This window comes from Glycine max, chromosome 10 (genome assembly GCF_000004515.6).
Source record: "Glycine max cultivar Williams 82 chromosome 10, Glycine_max_v4.0, whole genome shotgun sequence".
Taxonomy (NCBI): Eukaryota; Viridiplantae; Streptophyta; class Magnoliopsida; order Fabales; family Fabaceae; genus Glycine; species Glycine max.
In genome coordinates this window covers 39176994-39200117 of record NC_038246.2, presented here as the reverse complement: position 1 = coordinate 39200117, position 23124 = coordinate 39176994, and the positions used below count along the sequence as shown (strand labels likewise).

The 23124-nt window shown below is 33.7% G+C and overlaps 3 protein-coding genes across 4 annotated transcripts; all 3 read left to right on the top strand.

Annotated features, from left to right (window-relative positions):
* The first annotated feature begins 12302 nt into the window (after positions 1 to 12302).
* LOC100809272 (heavy metal-associated isoprenylated plant protein 34) lies at positions 12303 to 15149 on the top strand. Its single transcript, XM_003536040.4, has 3 exons — positions 12303 to 12674; positions 12840 to 12915; positions 13251 to 15149. Exons 1-3 carry the CDS (start codon positions 12645 to 12647, stop codon positions 14825 to 14827), a joined length of 1683 nt encoding a protein of 560 aa, XP_003536088.1. The 5' UTR covers positions 12303 to 12644; the 3' UTR covers positions 14828 to 15149.
* A 2110-nt stretch (positions 15150 to 17259) lies between these two features.
* Positions 17260 to 20179, top strand: LOC100499792 (signal peptidase complex subunit 3). 2 transcript variants are annotated; one of them, XM_014762521.3, is made up of 6 exons: positions 17260 to 17456; positions 17535 to 17582; positions 18950 to 19012; positions 19450 to 19503; positions 19606 to 19692; positions 19788 to 20157. In XM_014762521.3, the coding sequence occupies exons 1-6, from the start codon at positions 17331 to 17333 to the stop codon at positions 19800 to 19802; spliced, it is 393 nt and encodes a 130-aa protein (XP_014618007.1). In that variant the 5' UTR covers positions 17260 to 17330; the 3' UTR covers positions 19803 to 20157. The 2 variants fall into 2 exon arrangements, with proteins under 2 accessions (XP_014618007.1, NP_001236115.1); NM_001249186.2 differs by having other exon boundaries at positions 17274 to 17456; positions 19783 to 20179.
* A 975-nt stretch (positions 20180 to 21154) lies between these two features.
* On the top strand, positions 21155 to 22956 carry NF-YC07 (nuclear factor Y transcription factor family protein). The gene has a single exon (XM_041005747.1). It carries the CDS (start codon positions 21933 to 21935, stop codon positions 22725 to 22727), a length of 795 nt encoding a protein of 264 aa, XP_040861681.1. The 5' UTR covers positions 21155 to 21932; the 3' UTR covers positions 22728 to 22956.
* The last annotated feature ends 168 nt before the right edge of the window (positions 22957 to 23124 follow it).

The window sequence follows — 23124 nt, the reverse complement described above, 5'->3', positions numbered from 1 at the left end:
TCCAATTGGGTATTCCTCACCTACCAATTTAATTTGCATAACTAATCACGACTTTTCCCTCATTATTCTTCTCACTTATCACAGGATTACCCTTATGTTCGCTCACCAACAGACAAGCACGTCAATAAAATAAATAACAATACTACATAAAATTATTCCCACTTCCCAAGGTAAGAATAGTACTATTCGAGTGAAGCAAATTAAGATCACATTTTGCAGTGCAGGTGTAAAACAAGAAATTGTAAAAGGAATTGAATATTTAGGGAGTAGTGTATAGCGTTTCCCTAGTACGTAAGTGGAACATGTGGTAAAATTAATCTCGCATGCATATCTTTGGTCCTTTTTCCTAAGAATTGGGGAGGGTAAAACTTCAATACCGGCTTAGCTATAAGGTTTTTAAAACGTGGCCCTAATTTGTAGGTAAATCCAGCAATTTTAATTCAACTGGAAGATAAATTATTTTGGAATCGTGAAAAAAGGTTCCACTAAACTCTAAAAATGCTTTCAAAGAGTAGTACATGTCAATTTACATTAAAATGGTTTGTAAACTTAATCCATTTTAACTAGCAGGTATATTGGTGACAAGTTTATTCTTTAAAACCTCCAAGTCTGGTTCATTGAGGGTGTGGATCGAAGCCCAGATCAATGGATCCGTGATTTCTGTGGCCCAGTTGCTTAACCTCTAAGACCCATGCCTGGCCGGGGGGGGGGGGGGGGGGGGGGGGAAGGGGTTGTTATCAAAATATGAAGGTTGTTGTCATGTTGTGGTGAATACAAGTATATGTTCTCATCCAATCAATTTTTCACTTTTTGACCAAAAAGAAAAGAAAAGTTTAAAGTTTTATTAAATAAAATATCTTTCAAATGTGACTTTCTTGTTGAAGTTGAATAACATTATTATATAAAAAAAATCATCATGTAATTACATATTTCATATTTGAACTCAAAGCCATTCATATTGGAGTTGAATAAGATTATTATAGCTAAAGAAAATGCTTCCTTCGTGTATTTAATGTAATTATATATTTAAAATTTGAATCCAAAATTTTGATTAAGTTGAAATCCACACAAGTTAATTCAGACATTTGTTGATAAGTTTTATTTTCAATTAAAATAACAAGGTCAAAATAAATGAATTGTATTTATTATGTACATAATAAAAAATAAATTACAATATACAAATAGGAGCATTTGAAACTTTGATTTTAAAATTTAGTTTAATTGATTGAAAGTTATTTTACTGATGATTTGTAAATATATAATTATATTTATAATTATTATTGACTAAAGAAAATTAAGCATTCTATATTTCGTGCTATTCTTATGATTTTACTTTCGTGATGAATAACAACAATCTTCTTTAAAAAAATGTAAAAATATTTAAAATAATAATTAGGGTAAAATATGTTTTAAGTGTTTCTAAAATTTAAAATATATTAATTTCATTCTCAAATTTTTTTTATTAGTTTGATCTCTATAAAAATAAAACATATTTATGTTAGGCATATGAGAAAACGGTCTAACAAAATTTTCACTAAAAACTAAAAAAAATATATATGTTTAATTCTTAGAGGATCAAATTAATACAAAATTTTTTACGAAAACCAAATTCATTTTTTTAAAATTTCATTTGGACTTCAAATATATTTTACCTTAATAAGTAATTAAAAAAGAAGAAAAATATTAATTTGGTGTAAAAGTTTAGAAGACACCTGAAAACAAAGTGCTCTGAAAATTCATCTCTTATTGAAAAAAAGAAAAGAAAATTCAAATTTATCATATAAAATTTTCTTGAATATTTCCTATTGGCTTGGTTGTTGGTTGTCCCCATTGTTTGAAGAGACATGATGTTGCATATTCAAGAAGGCAAAACAATATACGAGTTATATATGTAACAGTGAAATTGGTTTAAGCTCATCGAGGTATATGATCATTGATCAATAAAGCATTTAGACAATACCCTGATATATGATCACATTCATCAGGAAAACCAAGGAATACTTGGCCACTGATGTAGCATCACCTTTGGAGTAAGGGAAGGAGAGAATTCAAATTGAAGTCCATATCTATTTTGATATAATTTGATGGAGTGTTTGAGGATGAGTGCAACACAGATGTTTTCTGTCTCTAAGTTCTGTAGGTAAGGTTTAATGATTGTCAAATCAAACCATCATTTACTAGAACAATAATTGATTAATTTAAAGGTTTAACCAAGCTATATATAAAGTCTCAAAACATTTCCCTTTCTTTGAAAGTTTCTCGGTTGTAATTGGGCTGTTAATAAATAAATAAGAAATGTTCCATCATTTCCCTTTTTATTTGGAAGAAGCAGGGGAATATACAATTAAGTCCTATATGATATTGATTCGTAAAATAGCGGGGATTATATAATTTAGTTCAACTCCTTAATTTACAAATAGTTTATCATCATATGTTCCATCCTTTTTTCTGGAGGATGTGGAGCCAGAAAATATTATCATTTTCTCATGTAAGCTAGCTTGATAGTAAAATCTTCCAAAATTCATCGCCTTCATCAAGTTGGCAGCTTGTGATAATATTCGTCACTCATACGATCTTGCTCCCTAACCACATGCACCCTGCAACATTGAAGCAATGATTTCCTTACCCTAGTTTGTTCTAAGGGAAAAGGACATCAAATATCATTGGCATATGACAGCTAACACTCATGAATTGGAGAGTACCTACTGGCCTGTGAGACCAGATTACATATATATATATATATATATATATTACCGTTTTATAAGTGAGGATGGATGCATGCAAAAGAGACAAGATGCAAAGTGCATGCATGCGCATGATTGATGACAAGTTGACAACAGAAGCTCATCAAAGATGGCCTACAATGCTAGCTAGATAAAAAAAAACTAAAGGGAAATAAATAGTTTATGATAAGAATGATAGTTAGCTAGGCGCAAAAGGAAATATCTACTAGTTAAAGCAAAGGAAGCCTTTGGAAATATCTCAATATCTACAGAACAAAATAATAGAATTGTTAATTCTATAGTACTATAGAAAAATGTTTCAAACTTGATGAATTTATCCGCAATTTTCTCCATATATATATACAACCAACCCTAAAGCATAAAGGTCCATATTAATGATGGGCTCGGGTCTCGGGCGTATTGGGACAATAACTCCCCTGCTACAACATACTCCTAAAAATATCTCAAAAATATTCCTTCATCACATTGATCTCACTACGAGCTTTTTGGTCCATGCCAAATATTTAGGTTACCAACTCTGTTAATGTAATCCAGTAAAAAAAACTCTGTAATTTGGTTTTTTTTAACCAAAATTATAGAACATCCTTTAGCATCAGATGCTGTGTAAATCAAATTGTGGGAAGTGATCCCCAACTTTAGTAAATATCCTTTAAGAGATATTCATTTTGCGTTATTACAGATGCAACATAACCTTTTAGGGTTAGCCTATAGGTTGGAGTTTATATAATTATTTCAAAGTCTCATGTTGAAACTTTGTGGTTTTCGTCGTAGATAATACAAATTTTGTAAATGCAATAATTTACCATATATTTCTAGCTAGCTTTTGAAGTCAGAGAGTTAATTGAACCGGAACTGGAAGCACTTTCCAAGATTTTTGTTGAAATACTTTTGTATCTTCAACTCACGGTTCCATTTTCATGAAACATCATCACTAGCTTATTTAAATGTGGCGTTAATGGTTTAAGAACTAGATTGTATTAATCCACATTCGAGGGAACACAGGACCCACGATCCATTTGAATAATGAGAATGTGGGTACATATTTTTGTTCTTGGAATTTGCTGTTCCAACAAAAACATCAAAACAAGTCGTCCCTACGCTCGAAAATCACTTCTTGTTGTCTAATGATTTTTTTTATAAGCAAAATTTTATTAATAAGGCTTAAATTGAGCACAAAATGTACCCAACTCAAGATCAATCATTCTGTTGTCTAATGATTCATCAAGACTTTCATGGTTTACCATTTGGTTGAACTTGAATCTTCCTCAAATTCAAAGAGATCTTGTAAATATATACTTAATAATAATTGTTATACATACTTAATTTGGGCACTTAAATTACACATTAATTACCTAATCTCTTCTCTTTAAATTCTTCTTTTGACCTGAAAGAATCGAAATTTAGTTTCTTGAGTTTTTAACTTAAAAATATTAAAGTTGGTAAATTTAGAATATTTTATTTTATTTTGTAGAGGGTACATCAATAGAGGACTTCAAGATGTATGAAGAATTAGAACAACACACTCAATGTGACAGGCCAATCCGAGAGCTAATTGTACTGTTCATATGCGCTAAGTGCGCATTTGGAGGCTTAACGCATGATCACTTAATACACACTGCACACATGCAAGATTAATGCACATTGATTTTTACAAAAATATGGAGCAAGTGTCATTTTTCACCATTAAAGTGTTTGTTTTTGTTGTCTCTTGAATCTTGCTCTATTTTTATGTCCTTTATTATTGTTAAATTCTACCGTGTCTGAATATATCCGCTCTTAGTAAGTCTATTAGCTTAAATTTTAATATATACAAACTGTGAACACACTTAAAATTCCTGTAACACTTTCTTACCATTTAATATTATTTTGACAAATTGATATATTTGTCAAGGAGTTACTACTTATCAACACAAAAATTATTCTTTTTGATAATCAATGCAAATGTAGGACTATTGGAGTATTGGGGGTATAAAACTGCATGAGGCTCCATTGACAAATGGGTACATGAATCTAGAATAAGAAGAAGGGATCCTTCAATAACACAATAGAAGACAAATTAATGTGACAAAAATGTTTAGACAGATTTTAATGGATCTCGAGGAATGTTGTGTTGGAACTTGAGCATGGTTGAAATAAGGACTCATGCTAAGATTCGGACAAATTTAGCAAAAAAAATTTGGTCAATCCAATCTTAGAAAACTACACTTTTCTTTTTCAAATCTCCAGCACCGAACTTACGTCATATCACACCCACTCTAATGTGTTTTCAATATGTTGTCCTCCTATAGTATTAAGGGGATAGAAGCAAAATCTCACTAGACCCAACCTTAGCAGCTAGCCGTTAAAATTGTGTGCAGTTACATCGAGTGGATAATATTAACAATTTATGGACTTGGCATTGTACATTTTATTTTGAATCATAGCATATTTTCAAGTGTTATAAAATTTTGAATAGTACATATATTGAAATTTTGTATGTATGAATCATTTGTGAGTTGAGAGAACAATATAGTCTTATTTTTTTCCTTTAGCTTTCCCTTTTCTCTTTTTTGTTCTTCTTTGTTGGGTGATAACTTTTATGTTTTGGCTTGTTAATCATTACAGATGCTAGTCCTTTTATTTACTTACTGCTTCCTGCCACTTTGACTAAGAATCAATTTAGCGGCTGATAAGAGTTGATTTTAATTCGTTGCAATATTCAATATAGTATAGTATTAGTATATATATTATATACTCAATATGTTTCATTTCATTCCCTCCTCATCTCTATCTATCTATGGTCTACATTCCCATTTCCTCTCAATTGCTGAGAATCCAATCAGTCTATGATGACAATGTGTCTATCTTTTCAGATAAGATGGCCATTGGACCCTTCACTGTTATGAGAATGTCTGGTTTTGATGGCGATGGTATTGGTAAGCGAGAAGCTAGGGCGGTGAATATTATAGAGATGCTTTAATTTACCATGTCTGCAGATGCTGATGATGATGGTTTCTGTCTTTTGAGTAGTTTTTTTTAACACTTTTACCAATCTCTGAGTGATATTGATTCAGTTTAATCATCTTTTAAGTTGGCACTGGTGCCACTTGATGTGGACTGTGTTGAGTTTGTGCCTGCATGTTAAGTCTCTTTCTTTAAATGTTAAGTATCTGATTATTGTGGTTTGGTAATTAATTGAAGACCTTGCCAGATGTGTCTTGAACTATCTTGTAGACAATTCTACGAGAGATATGTTTCTTGTTTTGGCTCAAGAGTAAGTGCACAACGGGTGATGCCATGAATTAGGCCCAGAGGCTATGCTAGGCTTTGTCATTGACATGTTACTTGTTACAACAGTATTTTTACAATGTTATTGAAATGTGAACATTATTTGTCGCCTCTCCGAATCTAATACTAATGTTTGAAAAAAAAAGTCAGAGATGTGTTTCACTCTCCTCGATTTTTAATCATAAGATAAGCTATCTATTCCTTTTATAGTTCCTATATCAATAATCAACTAATCTTCAAAATTCATCATGGTTTAGACAGTAGTAGGTTGTAACTAATGTAGATTAGTTCTTAGGATTAAGGCTTCTACTCTTTATATAGGTGCAAATTACAATTATCTTCCTTGAGGTATAGCAATACATATATAAACCCACTACTTGAGATTTTATATAATTGACGTTTTGCTATTAGTTGTTATAATACATGAAAAAAATTGTTTTTTTAGTTCTAATATTTTAAGACCAAATTCTTCAATATAAAAAATATAGAAATCTTGACAACATGGGACAAAAATATAGGGGATAAAACATAATTTTCCCTTACAGAGACTTTCTATATAATCAAACCGAATTACTTTTATGAGGAATGGGAGTATGACAGGGGAGTTTGTAAGCAAGTAAACGTTGGAAACGAAAATCCCAATATAATGGAAGACACAGTAGCAATAGTTGTTCAGAACTTCAAATATATGCATGTAACTTCAATTTTTTATTAGTTTAATTTCAGTATATTCGAACTTGTTTCAGCCGTAATAGTGCGATTTGTGAACTGTGATGTATACTGGTCTTGATAATTGCGTTAACTGAAGCAGGTGAAAGGAATGAATATTTGTTAGACTGGTATATTATGGCCTTGTTAACTACTTTGATCAAAGTTAGCAAACTTAATTGGGATATTATCTCTTTGGCACATGGTCTGCACTGTTTCGCTTTCGCATCGTGGTTCTAACTTCTAATAGAAGATCTAAGAATTATTGAATCCTTAATTAGTTTGGATTAAGTGACCAATCAGCCTGGTCCTTGTGCTTTCTTACCCTCCTGCATTTGTTTGCTTGCGTTGAAAATTATTTTAATAACTTCACCAACATGTATATATATATGCTTCCACTTATCAAATTATTTTTCCTTGCCTTTTGTTGCTCATACTTGTCTATCTATACTTCAACACAAAATAAAATGGTTCTCGTATATACTTGTCTACTCTTGTGAATATCATTAATAATATCCACAAATTGCAGTAGGAACCACAACCACTAATAGCATGTAAAATTAACTGATACTAAATTCTTCCAAGCTGAACCTAAATATGCAGTTAGATTAAGATTTTATAGTTTATAAGTCCTATCTAGTTGGAAGCATAATTGTCTTGTACCGAAAAATTTGTTCTTTCGTAAATATATGGAAAAGGAAACTCAGATTTGTTGTGCATTAGCGACAAAACTGTATGGTAGTTATTGTAGGAGAATAGTGATGGAGTGAGTTAGATACATCGAGGACAGAGGAGAGGAGAGGAGAGGAGGATAAATTCAAAGCAGTGAATCATATTATGTTACGTTGCATCGTTGTTCGAGAAAGCGAGGTAGTAGTAGTAAACACATGAGTCAAATTGGTCTGTGTCTGTGTGAAGGAGCATTAACTTTGTTTTCATGGCAGTACATGAAATAAACTCTGTGGCTGTGTTGTGTTGTGTCCCCCGCACACGGTCCCAGAAGAATAAAAAGCACAGAGCAAAAGTGGGAATATAGAATATCAGCCGCGACAAGCAAGCGTAAAACCACAGTATCTTTTCTTTGGCATCTTAATATTATTACTACATTAAAGTTCAATTTGGATCCAACTCCGTCAGATATTTCGAATATTGAGGTAAATAAAAGGTACCGAAAGCACAGTCTCAAATCTCAATGTCTGAAAGTCTTAAAGCAACGGACACTATCCTATCCTTCCTTTCTCCTCTTCTTGTTTGTGGGGATTGCTGCTTCCTCCTTCCATCCATCAATTTTAATTTATTAACTATGCTTGTCAAATTAATAACTTAACAGTATAATTTGTCTTTTGGTCTTTGTATTTCACTGAACCCTGACATCATGGTCAACTGGTCATGCATTAAGAAACTAGAATGTCATGAGTTGAGCTTCAGCATGCGTACTGTGTAATGGGTCGGGTACGGGCCTGGACTCTGGACCGACCCAATGGATCCATGATTAGGTTAGGATGTGTAGCATCTGGGTTCCACTTCCACAGACACCCATGGTGTCAGTGTCAACACCTTAGCAGTTAGCAGCAGGATCAATAATTCAATTCAGTTTCTGTACCAACAAGAGTTGAACCTAACACGAGAGATTAATACTTTACATCATAGCAAAGCAAAATAAATTTTGAATGTTTGTTAAGAAAAATACTCAGCAGTTTAATAAAATTGGCCCTCCACTAGTACTGAGGCTTCCTCCCAATCTCATAAAAGCATTTATGACCCTGAAGTGATTAGCCAACAACTCCACTGTACCAACCCTGGCCTTTCTGTTTGGGGTCCCAAGTCCTTAATTTATCTGCCAAATTCATAAACTAGTCCCTGCCTCCCTGGGGCACATGTCCCTCTATGATTAATTAAACCTAAAAATTATTAATATGAATCTAACGACCGGTGTAATCAGATTCGGTGTGAACATGATCACGTACGTCTTAATCTGCTGTAGCAGTGCTCAAGTTGGGTCACGAGTGTTACTTGCACGATTGATAATCGTTTCAACTTTCAAGAGTTTGGTAATAGTGAGTTTGAATAATCATGCAAAATACATTTTCGCATAATCACTAAAGATACAAGTAGTACATTGTCTTGCACAAACTATTGAACTTTATACATGTTGCGTGAATTATTTTGCTACGACTTAGGGGCTTAGTGTCCAATGTCCAATAGAAGTCAGATTTTGCTCTATACTATTTTGGAACTTCGGTATTGTTAGTTACCCATATGCTATCCTATGAACTGTGTAACCTATCACCAAACCATTGGCCACCAACCAAACAAATATCTTCCATTGAACTCAAAGACGGACCCACATATAAGATTTTTGGGGCAACCGTCCCACGAAGATTTTTTTTTTCTTCTTCTTAGCATTTTAGGTATTATATGTATATGTGTGTCACTTTTAAACTAGATTTAGGTGGAATATTTTTATTCCCATTTTTCATTATTGATTTTCTTGTTTCCTATGAGCGAGGCATAAATCCCTCAAACCGTAATAACAATAGTTACATAATAAAACCTTTAAAACAATATTCAAAATTTCAAATTACTCTCACCACAGTGAATTATGGGACGGTGACGTCTTGATTTCAAAGCATACCTTCAATAAATTTCATGTGCTTGATAGTATTATTCTAAATCCATTGTATTGTTAGATTCTATGGTTTCATTACTTAGCATATGCATGTCCTATATCTAACAATCGAGGAGGTGAAACATCAATTGGAAATTGGTATTAAGTTTAATTGGGTCAGTTTCTGGACAGAAAGGATTAATAGAAAGCGGCTTCTTTAGGCATAAGTTTCAATCCGACGAATTATTTTAGTGTGTTGTAATTGGTCCAAGTACCAAGTTAGTTAGCTGTTAAGAGTTAGTTACAATTTAGTTGGTTAATTTCTAATAAACCAATCACTTGTTAATTGTTTTATGTTTTTACAGTTAGAGTGTTGAAGCATGTATATATAGCTTCAACCAATTCTAGTGGTAATTAGAGTTGATTTCAGTTTCTATTATTGAGAGAAATCTATAATTGTATTGTGAGAGGAAGATTCAACTCTCAAGTGAAATCATAGGTTTGAGAGCATTGTTCATTGGGTGAGAGGAAGAACACATTGTTCTTACTTGAACCAGAAGCAACTGTGTGTGTGATTCTTTCTTTCTTCTTTCTGTTCTGGTTGCTGTGTTTGTGCGTGTGTTTGTTTGATCTTCATCAGAAGATCAAGGATCGTGTAGCAAATCTCAGTTCTTGGCACAACAATGAAACATCTATATACTAAATTCTAGCTAATTATCTAGAAAGTATTACGATAGTTGAGTTTATCATGTGATGATGGGCTATCCGATCCTTTTCCTCATTGTCATTTTACTTTTGCTGGGCCATTTAGCATGTTATATTTCAAGAACAATTCTTACCTCTCGTTTTAAATTTTAATATGTTCTTGAATGTACCTCAGGGTTGGTGTATTAAATGCCAAAGCTCTCCAATTTGGTTGCACGCGATGTTGGTATCTACCACGGAGGAAAGTGTAAAGAATAACATAATATAAGGGAGGTCTTTCATTATAATTATCATGCATTTTAAGCTGCCATTTGTCCAATAGTTATATATTTATGTCACTTGGGTCAGTGGGTCGCTAGACCAATAACTAGTTTCAGGGTCATGCGGGTGATGAGTTAGCTGACAGCCAAGTATTTTATTAGCTTCTTCCTATTAGTAGTGCGTATGATCAATAATGCAACAAAACTAAACAAGTTTTTTATAATATTCAAAATAACAAAGATGTTATTCACTAGTGAAAAATATATTTTAACTTCAATCATGGGTTATTTAAGATATAGTAAAATCTATAACTTAAAGAAGAATTCTTATGTGTCCATGTCAGTGGCAGCGCCCCTAACTAAATGGATCAATAGGCAAAATCTTAAGTGGAAAGCTTTTGTGTAGCGAATCTTCTATTCCTTTCATAATACAAGTTGGTCACAAAATGTTCAATTCAACAATGGGAAGGAGTTGTCCATTAGCTATTAGGCCACTAAAAGAACACAAAGTACAATCCATATAGTATAATTGTACAGCACAACAGAAACGAAGATTGATTAGCATATACACTACTTTTTTTAATTGATTTATAGCATATACATTAGTTGAATAGTCAAGTAGTCGCAAAATAATAAAAGGGAAAAGAAAGAAAGAAGAAACGGAAAGTGGCGGAAATTAGATAACTAAACCAACCCCACATCCAACAAAAACAAAAGCACTTTCAAAAACTTTGGAGTATTTTTGGAAGGTTTTTTTCCCATGGTGGTGGGGTTGTTTTTTGCAGATTACAGAAATCTTTTACGGCAATTTTTTTAAAATTTGAAAGGATAAAAAAGAAAAGAAAAAAGATGATATGGGGACAGCAAATTTCCACCAGGTTGGACTTTTAATGAAGACAAACAATGATTCTGGTTGCAAAAGCAGGGTCCAAACTCGCAGAAGATCATTGTTCAGTGTTCTCCTACTTTAAAAAAAATTGTGCATTATTTTAGAGTCTAGTCATTGGCTGTATTATAGTGTCAGTACCATCGGGATGGGTTTAGAGAGGTCCCTGTGTTCCTTGCTTTTACACACAAACCCAAATCTCGTCTTTAAATTTCGGAATGACTATTTAACCTTGACTGACAAGTCTTTGGTCCTTGCTGTCTTGCTTCCTTTGTGAATCTCCAAAGCATGTTCGTTCTTATTGCACGGTTTTATTTATAAACACTAACCTGTAAGAACAGGTATACGTTACAAAAAGTAATAATTTAATAATCATTACCCGGTAAACAAACAAAAAGAGAAACAAAAACATTTTTGAATATCATGCCAGCAACACCCCACAGCCATAATAACATGATCCAAGTTTCACATGAAAATTGAATGCAATTGTATGAGCTCATTAAAGAATTTGATTCCAATTAATGTAAGTAGAGTATAGAGGAGTACAGGATTGTAACGTAATATACAGCCCAAATTGTCCCTTTGAAGAATTGAATTTCTCAAGTAGTCCATTGACTATTTTTCTAAATGATCCAATCAATAAAGTTGATTGGGATTGAAGAGTGTCCATTCTGCCTTCACGCAAGGTCACATGCACGCTACACGAGCTATTAATATTACAACTCTTTTTAAAGTCTTTTTCTTTTGATCAATTTGGCAATTATCTCTCATTAAACAATTTATTTGAAGACATGAATAGCTTCAGCTTATTTTTGAGAAAAATTACTTCACTTTCTTATATACATGAAGTTGTTTATGGGCCCAATTGAACAGGGCCGGCCCAGAAGTTGATGGGCTGAATAGGTCAAAATAGAGGGGGGTCAAAGTAAGTCATGCTGTCTTCTTTAGAAAAAAGAAAACAGATATTAAAAAAAAGATAGTTGCTCCTAATTATTTAGCTGCAACAATGGCAGTATTAAGCTGTCAGTGAGACCACTTTGAAAGCTTCACGAGTTTCTTATATATATATATATATATATATATATATATATATATATATATATATATATATATATATCATAAAACATAAAGCCAACTCATAGTCATAACATATAGAGAAGCTATCCTAGTTCCAAGCTGTTTATTACCTTGCATCTTCCGCAATCACCTTCTCTCTTCTTCACTCTTATCTCTTTTTCTCTAAAAAATGTGACTTTGTTGTACGTGAGTGCGAGTGAGCCTAAAACAGTACGGATACTTGAGCAAAGGAACAAATATAGAAGTGTCCAATGCGTACCAACAATACCCTTTACTCTCTCTAAAAAACAAACAATTCTCTACACACTTGACACTACTCTAGTTTCACTGTTTGTTCTCTACTTCACTCACATCTCTGCGCTGTGTGCGTGAACCAGCAGATAGCAAGCATGAGTAAACAAGACACGATGAAAATTCAGGTGCACACTTGTTACTAGCTAGTAGTTTCAGTCTTGTGTTCATAAGTTAATTAAACTAGTTTAAAAAGACAAATCTGGTTCCTTTTTTTGCTATTCTGTTTAGGGGGTACAGTTCTGAACTTATGCTAACTGATCTGTGTTGTGCTTTTTATATCTCTCGTGTAGAATTACCTTCTCAAGGTCAATATCCACTGCGATGGCTGTGAAGAGAAAGTAAAGAAAATCCTGCAGAAAATTGATGGTACGTACATCTCTATTCACCCTCCCTTTTGCTTTTGTCTTCTTTTTAAAAATTCTCATTTGATGTTAATTTGCTTCAAATATCTCAACTTTACCATGTCACTTAAATCATCCCCGTGTTTTTCACTTATTTTGATGTTTATTTGTTAATATATTGCAAGAATCAAACTTTACTTTTTTTTTTCTTGGTACATAGCTTCCAACTTTACCATGCTGTGAGATATTTTAGTACTGTTTCTGTTTTTGTAAGCAAAGATAAAGATAATTAGATTTAAGATTTGACAGATTAGTATTCTTTTTTTGTCGTGGAGCATAATGAGAGTTATTGTTGTGCAGGGGTGTATTCTGTGAACATAGATGCGGAGCGAGGGAAGGTGATGGTGTCAGGGCATGTAGATCCAGCTAAACTGCTAAAAAAGCTAAAGAGGTCAGGGAAGCATGCCGAACTTTGGGGTGGCCAGAGAGGCATGATGTACAACCAAAACTACCCCACCTACCCTCAGTTCAAGAACATGCACATAGATAACACCAAAGGGGGCAGCAAGGACAACAAGTCTCAGAATCACAAAGGTGGTGCTCAGAAAGGAGGTGGTGGTGGTGGTGGTGGTGGTGGTGGTGGTCAACTAGCACACTTCCAAAATGCTAATGGAGGGTCAAAAGTACCCCCCAAGAATCAGAAATCTGTCAACTTCAACTTATCAGAGGATGAACTTGATGAGAGTGATTTTGATGAATTTGATGATGACTATGATGAGTTTGAAGATGATTTGGAAGAAGAGGAGGAAGAGGAAGAGTATGGTAATGGTTATGGACATGGTGGTCATGGTCATGGTCATGGTCATGGCCATGGGCAGCAGGGGCAGGGGCATCCTATGCAACATAACAAGATGATGGCTATGATGGGCCAGGTGGGGAATGGGCGTGGGCCACATGGGATGAATGGGCCTGCTATGAACGGCCATAAAGGGAATGGGGGTGTCAATTATGGGGGTGTCAAGAAGGGTGAGGTCATTGATCTGCCTATACAAATAAAGGGCAAAGGTGGAAACTTCAACGAGGGTAAAAATGGAAAAAAGGGCAATGGAGATGGTGGTCAAAAGAACAAAGGTGGAAAGCAAAAGGGTGGGGGAGATAATAATCATCATAACAATGGTAACAAGAAAAAGAACTCCAAAGACAAAAACGGTGGTGGAGGCTTCCTAGTTCGGTTCCTAGGCTTAGGAAAAAAAAAGAAGGCAGGAGGAGGTGGAGGTTCAGCCGACACAGCAACAAACAAGAATAAAAACAACAAAGGAAAGAAAGATGGAGGAGGAGGAGGAGGAGGAGGAGGTAAATTCGACAAAATTGACTTTGACTTCCAAGATTTTGATATCCCTCCTACCAAAGGTAAAAATGGCAAGGGTGGGAATAATGGTAAAAACAATAATGACAAGGGTCATGGTAGCAATAATGGCAATGTGGGCCACCACATGGGCCCCATGGGTCAGATGGGCCCAATGGTTCAGAGAGGTCCAATGAATCAGATGGGCCCAATGGACCATATGAGGAATATGAACATCAATATGCCGGCGGTGCAAGGATTACCGGCAGCCACGGCCGCAGCAGCGATGAACGGTGGTTACTACCAAGGGATGCAGATGCAGATGCAACAACCTAACCCTTACAACATGCAGCAGCAGCAACAACAACAGCAACTAATGGCCATGATGATGAACCAACAACAACAGCAACAACAGCAAGCAAACATGAACATGTACCCACCACACATGATGTATGGAAGGCCACACCCACACCAACACCAACATCCATCTATGAACTACTTTCCACCCCCACCAATGCCCTCACACCCCATGGCGGATCCTATCACACACGTTTTCAGTGATGAGAACACTGAGAGCTGCAGTATCATGTAAATTATTATTATTAGTGGTGACTAGTAGTTTGTTTTAATTAGGTTTTTCCATTTGTTTGTAGTCTTATTTTATTTTGGGGGTTCATTAAATTTTGTCCTAGTGCTAGAAAAATGTGCAACATTTTAGGACTATTTAGGGATATCATGTGATGTTTGTTTTACTTTGGTCCGGTCTCACATGGCCCTTTAATTTTCTCAAATTTAAATGGAGTCATGCGTCCTGTAAAATTCAATGCTCTAGATTCTGTTGGCTTTACTATTGGCCAAATATGTTCTTTTCACACATGTTGGTCACAATATTCAATACTTAAGTTCAATTTCAATTGTGTGCTCTTGAAACTATTTTTGTTTTCTTCTAACTTTTAATTACTAGAATTTAGTAATGCTCTAAATTACAAGGAGTACTTTTTAAGCATCTCTATTCAAACGATCAGTTGTTGCCCGTTATAGCTTTTTGTTGCATTATTCCAGTCACACACATTCCTCCATAAATTATAGCATGTTGCTTTGAGGAAGAAAAAAAATTATATACTCCACTTAAAAAATTGGTTACAACTTCCAAACACCTCCTTATTTACCTCCTTATCTGCTGTTCCTTCTTTTTTTCTCCCCTCTTATTTTGGGGGTTGGGAACAGAACTACAGAAGTGCCAACTACACTTCTTAAACTTTCTCCATCGATCTATGGCAGAGCCAAGGGATTTGTGGGACCACAGTCCACGAGGTGAAAACTTTTTTCTTTTTCTTTTGAGCCATGTTTTATTATTTACATTCTTTGAATTTTAAAATGTTTGATATTTTGTTTTTTAAATCAGCATTTTTAACAAATGAAAATAAGAATAAGTGTATAAATGAAAATAAGAATAGCTGTATTTTTAACAAATATTTTCAATCAACTTTTAGTTTTTTTTTCACTAACTGAAAATTGTATTTGACTTTATCCGCGAGCTACTATATGCTAACGAATTAACAATTGTAATATTATTTACTTCTCTTCGATGGCTTGTTCTTGTACCATTAACTTTCAATAAAAGTTTAATTCACGAAATTGTGTGCAGTATTAATGGTTTCTCAGATTGATAGCAAAGCATGTACTAGTGTGAGAGATATCAAGGATACATAGTACGTAAAGTATTAACTTTCTCATTAAAACAAGAAAACAAAGTAAAAGAAGAAAGAAAAGAGAATGAAAGAGGATCCATGAAAGTAGCGGAAAGAAAAAGAATTATAATAAATGCAGATAGTGATAGAGATTTTTATATAAACGAGTAATGTGGTTAAATTAGTGTATATAAATAAGTGATAATTTTTACCTTCAAATTTAGTTTTTGAAATTAAGTTAAGCTTAAATTTAAAATTTTAAAGTAATATCAAAAAATTTTAATAATTGTTATTGGACTTATTGAGCTATCAATTTTTGGATTGTTAACAAAAATGGACTGTCAACAAATGCCTAGTCTTATAAATTTTATATTTGAGATGTTCAAATTCTTCAATGTGAAGAAGTATTAGATATCTAATATGATGAAAATGATACATACAAACAGGGACAATGGACAATCTTCATTTAATAAATTTGTTTTGAGGGATAAGTTGGGTTTAAATTCAAATATTGGCTTTCCTCATTCAAATCTTTCATTATGTTTATATTTTCAATTTATGATAATCTATTTTTTTATTTGTAAGATTTAAACACACTATTAAGATTAATAACACTCGCTTATCATATTTAATCAACTACCTCGCTTATGATAGTTTGTTTAACTTTATTGATAATGAACAAAAGCTACTTTACTGCGTAAACACAGCCCTAAGCATTCAAGTTCTGTATTGGGTTGAGAATTCATCCAAGACCTGGTAAAAAGTAAAAACCACCCGACGTAGTGGACTGTATGATCTGGAAGATGTTAAAATATCCAGTAGTTAGCCCATACATTAATACCCGATGTTGAACATAGGCTTCTATTCGGTTTTACAAACCTCGCAATGTATTAATTATTAATTATTAATTAGAAAGCTTCTTTAAGAAATCTAAATCAAGTTTCTAATTAGAAACTTACAATATTAATGTAAAGTATCATCATTTTGGTTGGTATGACAATTTACTCTTGAAAAGAATGGAGAGAATGAAATTGTTACCTGTAAATAATAAATTAGAATTTTTATTCTTTCAGATATTAAATTTCACTCATCTACATATTTAGTATTAAAATGATCATTTATTAATCACACGATTAAATATAAATGATTAATATATTCTTAAGTTACACGAAAGATGATTTTCTATCATAATTTGCTTTTGACTTGATTGAATTTTAGATTAGTCGAATTTCTTTTTTGGGGTGAATAAGAGGGTTAAGGAAGAAAAAAAATATCATTTACACATATAAGTAATTGAATTTGAATATATGACAAAAATAATAGTTTTTTATAATTCATTTTTGATTTGTTAAAATTTACCGAAGAAGAGTGTGGACAGTAGCAGAGCAGTGGAAGAAAGGAAAAATGCATTCGTACGGTTACAGAGTCAATGCTTTGTTAACCTTCGCCATAACCATTCTGGCCGTTATGTCCGCCATGGCTTCTCTCTCCGATAACCTCAATTCCCCCACTCCCTTTGTGCATGCTCAGGTCTCTCTCTCTCTCTCTCTCAGATCTGTAATCCACTCATTCCTTAACCTAACATCGTTTAATCGTGTCTCTGTGCAGGTCACCAACATTAACTGGTTTCAGAAACAGCCCAACGGCGACGACGAGGTCATTCTAATTATTGCTTATTTTTTTCTTATTTCAAATTCTAATTATATATATATATATTATTATTTTTTTCCTTTCTGCTGCTTATTATGCAATCTCTTTGGGATTCAGGATTGGGCTCTGTTTGAGATAGAATAGAATGTGTTATAATTTTTTTAAAAGAAAATGCGGTATGAGCATGGAAAGGCATTGTGGCAAAATCACATGGAAAAGCTTGGTTTGATTGATAATCTTTTATTTTCTTAAAGGGGAAAATAACTTTATGAATGTTTTTTTTTTTTTTTTTGCAATAATACACAGTTAAAAGGGAAACTATTGGAATGAAATTAATGAAGCGCAAATATATTTCACAGACTGAAGATTCTGTTTGCGTATTTGGCATTCCAGTTTATGTGAAAAACTTTACTTGTAAACAGTCATTGATTGTGTTTGGCTTTTTTAGGGCATTTAAGGGATTATAATTTGAATGTGATGGTAGATAAAGAATAGGTATATACCATATTCAAAGTTTGACATATTTGTAAATGGGTATTTTTTCACAAGAAGATTTGCAGTCATGGTCTTTCAGCAGTGTGCTTACAATGGAGTTACTGATGAAACCAATGACAAAAATAGAGTTTCACATCATATCAATTTATTATTATCTAAACAGAACTTAAATTCAAACTAACTGTAATGGTTTAAATCATTAACTTTTTTTAATCAAAGTATCCATTCAATTATTAAATATGGTAAAAAAAAATCTGGTAAAGAGCTTCAATTAAAGTCACCAAATTCCTTTTAGGTATTTGCTTTGGCTGTTGAATGTTCATATTTTGCATACAATGTACAAGTAATTCTCTTGAATGCTTGAATTGAAACTATTCAAGTACACTGCCGAGATAATTTTAAGCATGGGATGGTTCTGGCCATTGGAAGTTCATTTTTCAGTGGCCAGGCATGACAAAATATTTAACCACCGACGCTATTTTCCATGCAAAAGATCTAGTGGTTACGATGTAATACACTATAAACACCTATACACACATTTCACTCTCGTGTATATTTATCTGCATGTGCCATGAATTTTATACTGCATATGATCTTTTATCATATTGTGCCATAGACCATCTCTGTTTTATGTCTCTGATATTTTAATTCCTAGTTCAATAAAAAAACTTCGTACCCCATTGCCCAGAGGCTCTTCGCTATGCGAAGGTATGGGGGAGGGATATTGTATGTAGCCTTACCCTTGCATATGCAAAGAGGCTGTTTCCGGATTCGAACCCATGACCAACAAATCACCAAGGCACAACTTTACCGCTGCCCCAGGGCTCGCCCTCTTAATTCCTAGTTCAATATGTAATGAAAAAGCCTTTCCATTGCAGGTCAGCATGACGATGAATATATCAGCAAATTTGCAGTCTCTTTTCACATGGAACACAAAACAGGTTCTTGACTAGAATTTCCATGATTCATTGTAATCAATACTGGTTTTTTGTGTTTATATCCCTCTTTGCTTCCTGAAAGTGTGGATGCTGTAGGAACTAAATTGGGAAGATTGGATGTAGGATGAATGAAATTTAAAATATTTGACTAGAGTTGTGAAGCATGTCTTCATGTACTGTTAATTTTGTCTTCTCTTCCTTTGATCCTCCCCATCTTAATAATCATGGTGCCTTGCCTACAGTTATATCTTGCTTCATATCCTAAAATTTATAACCTTGTATTCAGTAGTGTATACATTTCAATAAAACCACTGGAACGGCTTGATGTGAAACTTGCATATGACTTACAGGAATCCTGTTTTCAGATCACTTATTCTAAAAAATTATGAAGTTCAGGGCTGCCTTGGGACTTGGTTTAATATCTTTTTATATGCTTCCAGGTTTTTGTATTTTTAGCTGCTGAGTATGAAACCCCTAAGAAACCCTTGAATCAGGTTTGATTTGATCTGTTTGTTTGCATCCTTCTCTTACATATCAAGCTTTGCAATATGGTATCTCGTAGTTATTGCTTATGCTTTTAGGATGCCAATTTATAGATATCGCTGTGGGATGGTATAATTCCTTCAAAAGATCATGCTAAGTTTTGGATTCATACATCCAATAAGTACCGCTTCATTGATCAGGTACAAAACTCTTCAAGGATATGCAATTGCTAGCATAAATGCCTTCAGATTTATTTATGTCTTAATTTTCCCATTTTTTTTCATGTCTAGGGAAGCAATTTGCGCGGTAAAGAATTTAATTTGACAATGCACTGGCATGTTATGCCCAAGACTGGCAAAATGTTCGCTGACAAAATAGTTATGCCAGGATATAAATTGCCAGAGGAATACAGATGAAGCTTGCATTTGTTAATGTATTGAAGTAACTTTAACCTTTCCTATAACGGATCTGAAGGTTAGCAAAAAAACTACAATTTGGGAAAGGATAAGTTGTTTGCCAAAAGTTAAAATGAAAATAGTTGGAGTATTATGAAACATTTCCGCGTGTTCTTGTGTTCTATTCCGTTGGACCGAACATTTTCTTTATTTTTTTGAGGAATACTGACACTCTATGATAGTTGGAATTCATTAGAAATTATTAATTTCGATGGATCTTACTTCTCTTCAATGATATTTTCTCCAATTTTATAAGGGAAACTCATCCAAAATTATAAATTTTAATCAATCAAATAGTGTTAGAAAGACGGTATTGGAATGAGTATCATTAGCATTCCTTTTAATTCTTTTATGCACTGTTTAGCCGTTGAAATTCTTTGGCTATTGAATATTTTGATTCTCTGAATATTTTCGGTTTATGGCGTATTTTCTCGGCGGTCAACAAAGACACCCTTTTCTTAGTGGAATTTGTGTTTTTTTTAGAATCCTTGGTAGAAAATTGAAAATTCATATTTGCCCATAATTTTTTTTTTTTTTACAAAACCAGGACAAATTCTCATGCAAACCACTAACCTTTTCTAAAACGTTTAAATGATGAGAAAATTTTAACAAATATATTATTGATATAAAATATTTAATAATTTTATCTATGATTAATTTTCGTCTAAAATTATATGGACTCTTTAGTGAGATCTTATTTTTTAATCATATTATTTTTATTCACAATACTACAACATGATATTTTTTCATTTAAATTAAGGACTTGTTGGTATATTATCTTTACACTTTTATTTAAAATTTAAAGTTTTTATATAATAATTAAAATGGTCAACAAATAATATAAATTTAATAAATAATTACATTTGACTGAATATTTATTACTAAATACTTAAAAAAATATTATTTTCAACTACCTATGAAGTAAAATTAACTATATTTTATGGGACACCTGCATTCCTGTTTATTTAATTTAACTGAGTAGTGAACAAAATCCGATTTCTTATATTAGTATAAACCAAAACAAAAAATTAACTCTGTTGGGGCCAATAAATAAAGAGTTAGTTATTATTACAATAAAAGTCAAAACAGATCGCACTCATCTTTTTTGGTAGTGGCCCGTTCGTTCCAAGAAAACATCATTAATCGTTACTAAAGCTCTGTTTTTTCATATATTCTTATGAAGCCCTTATATTTTTGTCCCCTATAAAAAGATTTGGATCTGTCACCTGACGGAAATAATTCCAAAATGTGCTTCTGGTGTACTAAAACTCGTGCATAATAGATCTGTGAAGTAACAGAGAATTTCTGATCATTTTGTCTTTCTTTTCCTTTTTATTTTCATTTTCCAATCCTTTACAGATTCTTAATATTTGCATAACAAAGCATCACCTCTTAGAGAAGGTAGCAACTGTAGCTATAGGAATACACATATCTACGTAATTTTGTTAACGCATCTAGGTGTAGTGAAACTGTTTGTCATTATCTATCTTGTTACGGTAAAAATCCAAACCCGGGAATTGGGATGAGTACTTGTGGCCATGAAATATATATAGCATTGTCCTGTGATGGATGTTATGCGGCTCGTAAACTTTTAAACAGATTTACTTCTAAATATGTAATTGAATTGTGTTAAGATCAAGATCTACTGATGAATTTGATATATAGTTTGTTTACTTGTTATGTTTAATGCATGCAGAGAAAAGGGTGTGCCTTCTTTTCTTCCCTCCAGCTCTACTATCCCCATCCCTCCCTAAAGAATCTTTGGTAGCATGTGCATTGTTGCGCATGTTTGAATAATCGTTCTGGACGTACTTTTGAGTGTTCAATATATACTTTTGGAGAATGATACTCTTTCAATTTTGAACGTAGTTTTAGAAGGTTGGAATGGTTATCCAAACATGCATTTTGTTTGCATGTATATGTAATATTGTTTTGGTCACTAATGAAGTGTAGGCATTGATTTGTTTGATTTGACGTGAAGCAGGATGGATCATCAAGGGCATGGGCATGGGCATGGCCAGAACCCATCTATGGGGGTTGTTGGAAATGGACCTCAATTTCCTTATGGTTCTAATCCATACCAGGCCAGCCATATGACAGGTTCACCTGGTATGGTTGTTGCATCACCTGGGACCATTCAATCCACTGGTCAACCACCTTCAACTCAGCTAGGACAACATCAACTTGCTTATCAGCACATGCATCAGCAACAACAGCAGCAGCTGCGGCAACGTCTCCAAGCCTTCTGGGCAAACCAATATCAAGAAATCGAGAAGGTGACCGATTTCAAGAACCATAGCCTCCCCTTGGCGAGGATCAAGAAGATTATGAAGGCTGACGAGGATGTCAGAATGATATCGGCTGAGGCACCGGTCATATTTGCGAGGGCATGTGAAATGTTCATATTGGAGTTAACCTTGCGCTCTTGGAATCACACAGAAGAGAACAAAAGGAGAACACTTCAAAAGAATGATATTGCAGCAGCCATCACAAGAACTGATATCTTTGATTTTTTGGTTGACATTGTGCCTAGGGAGGACTTGAAAGATGAAGTGCTTGCTTCAATGCCAAGAGGAGATGTGCCTGTTACAGGGCCTCCTGAGGCACTTCCTTATTGCTATATGCCACCTCAACAAGTTGGAGCTGCTGGTGTCATGATGGGTAATAAGCCTGTGATGGACCCATATGCTCAACAGACTCATCCCTACAACATGGCACCACAACTGTGGCCACAACCACCACCACCACCAGAGCAGCAACAATCATCTCCAGATCAGTAGCCACTTATTATTTGAAGGATCTTTGACACTATTTCACTCTTGTTAATTAGTTTTCCAAGGTCTGTAATTTTGAATTTTATGTTGGACTGATCATTTCAGTACATCATAGTAAAATTTAATTCTGCAGTTTTTGAATTTTTATTTCCATCTTTTTCTTTATGGAATTTAATATTTTTTGCTACAGAGATTCTTAATGTATCGCAAGTACACAAATTAATTACCAATAATGTTGTTTATGATTTATCAGTTATTAGATCTAGATGCATGGTTTATAGTTGCGGCCGATGCTGGTCTCATATTGCATTATGATTTTGCTACAGTTATTCCAACCTGACTTTGCGTTATTAGAGAGTGTAAAGAAAATTTCAGAATCTGTCAAACTATAAACCATGCAAAG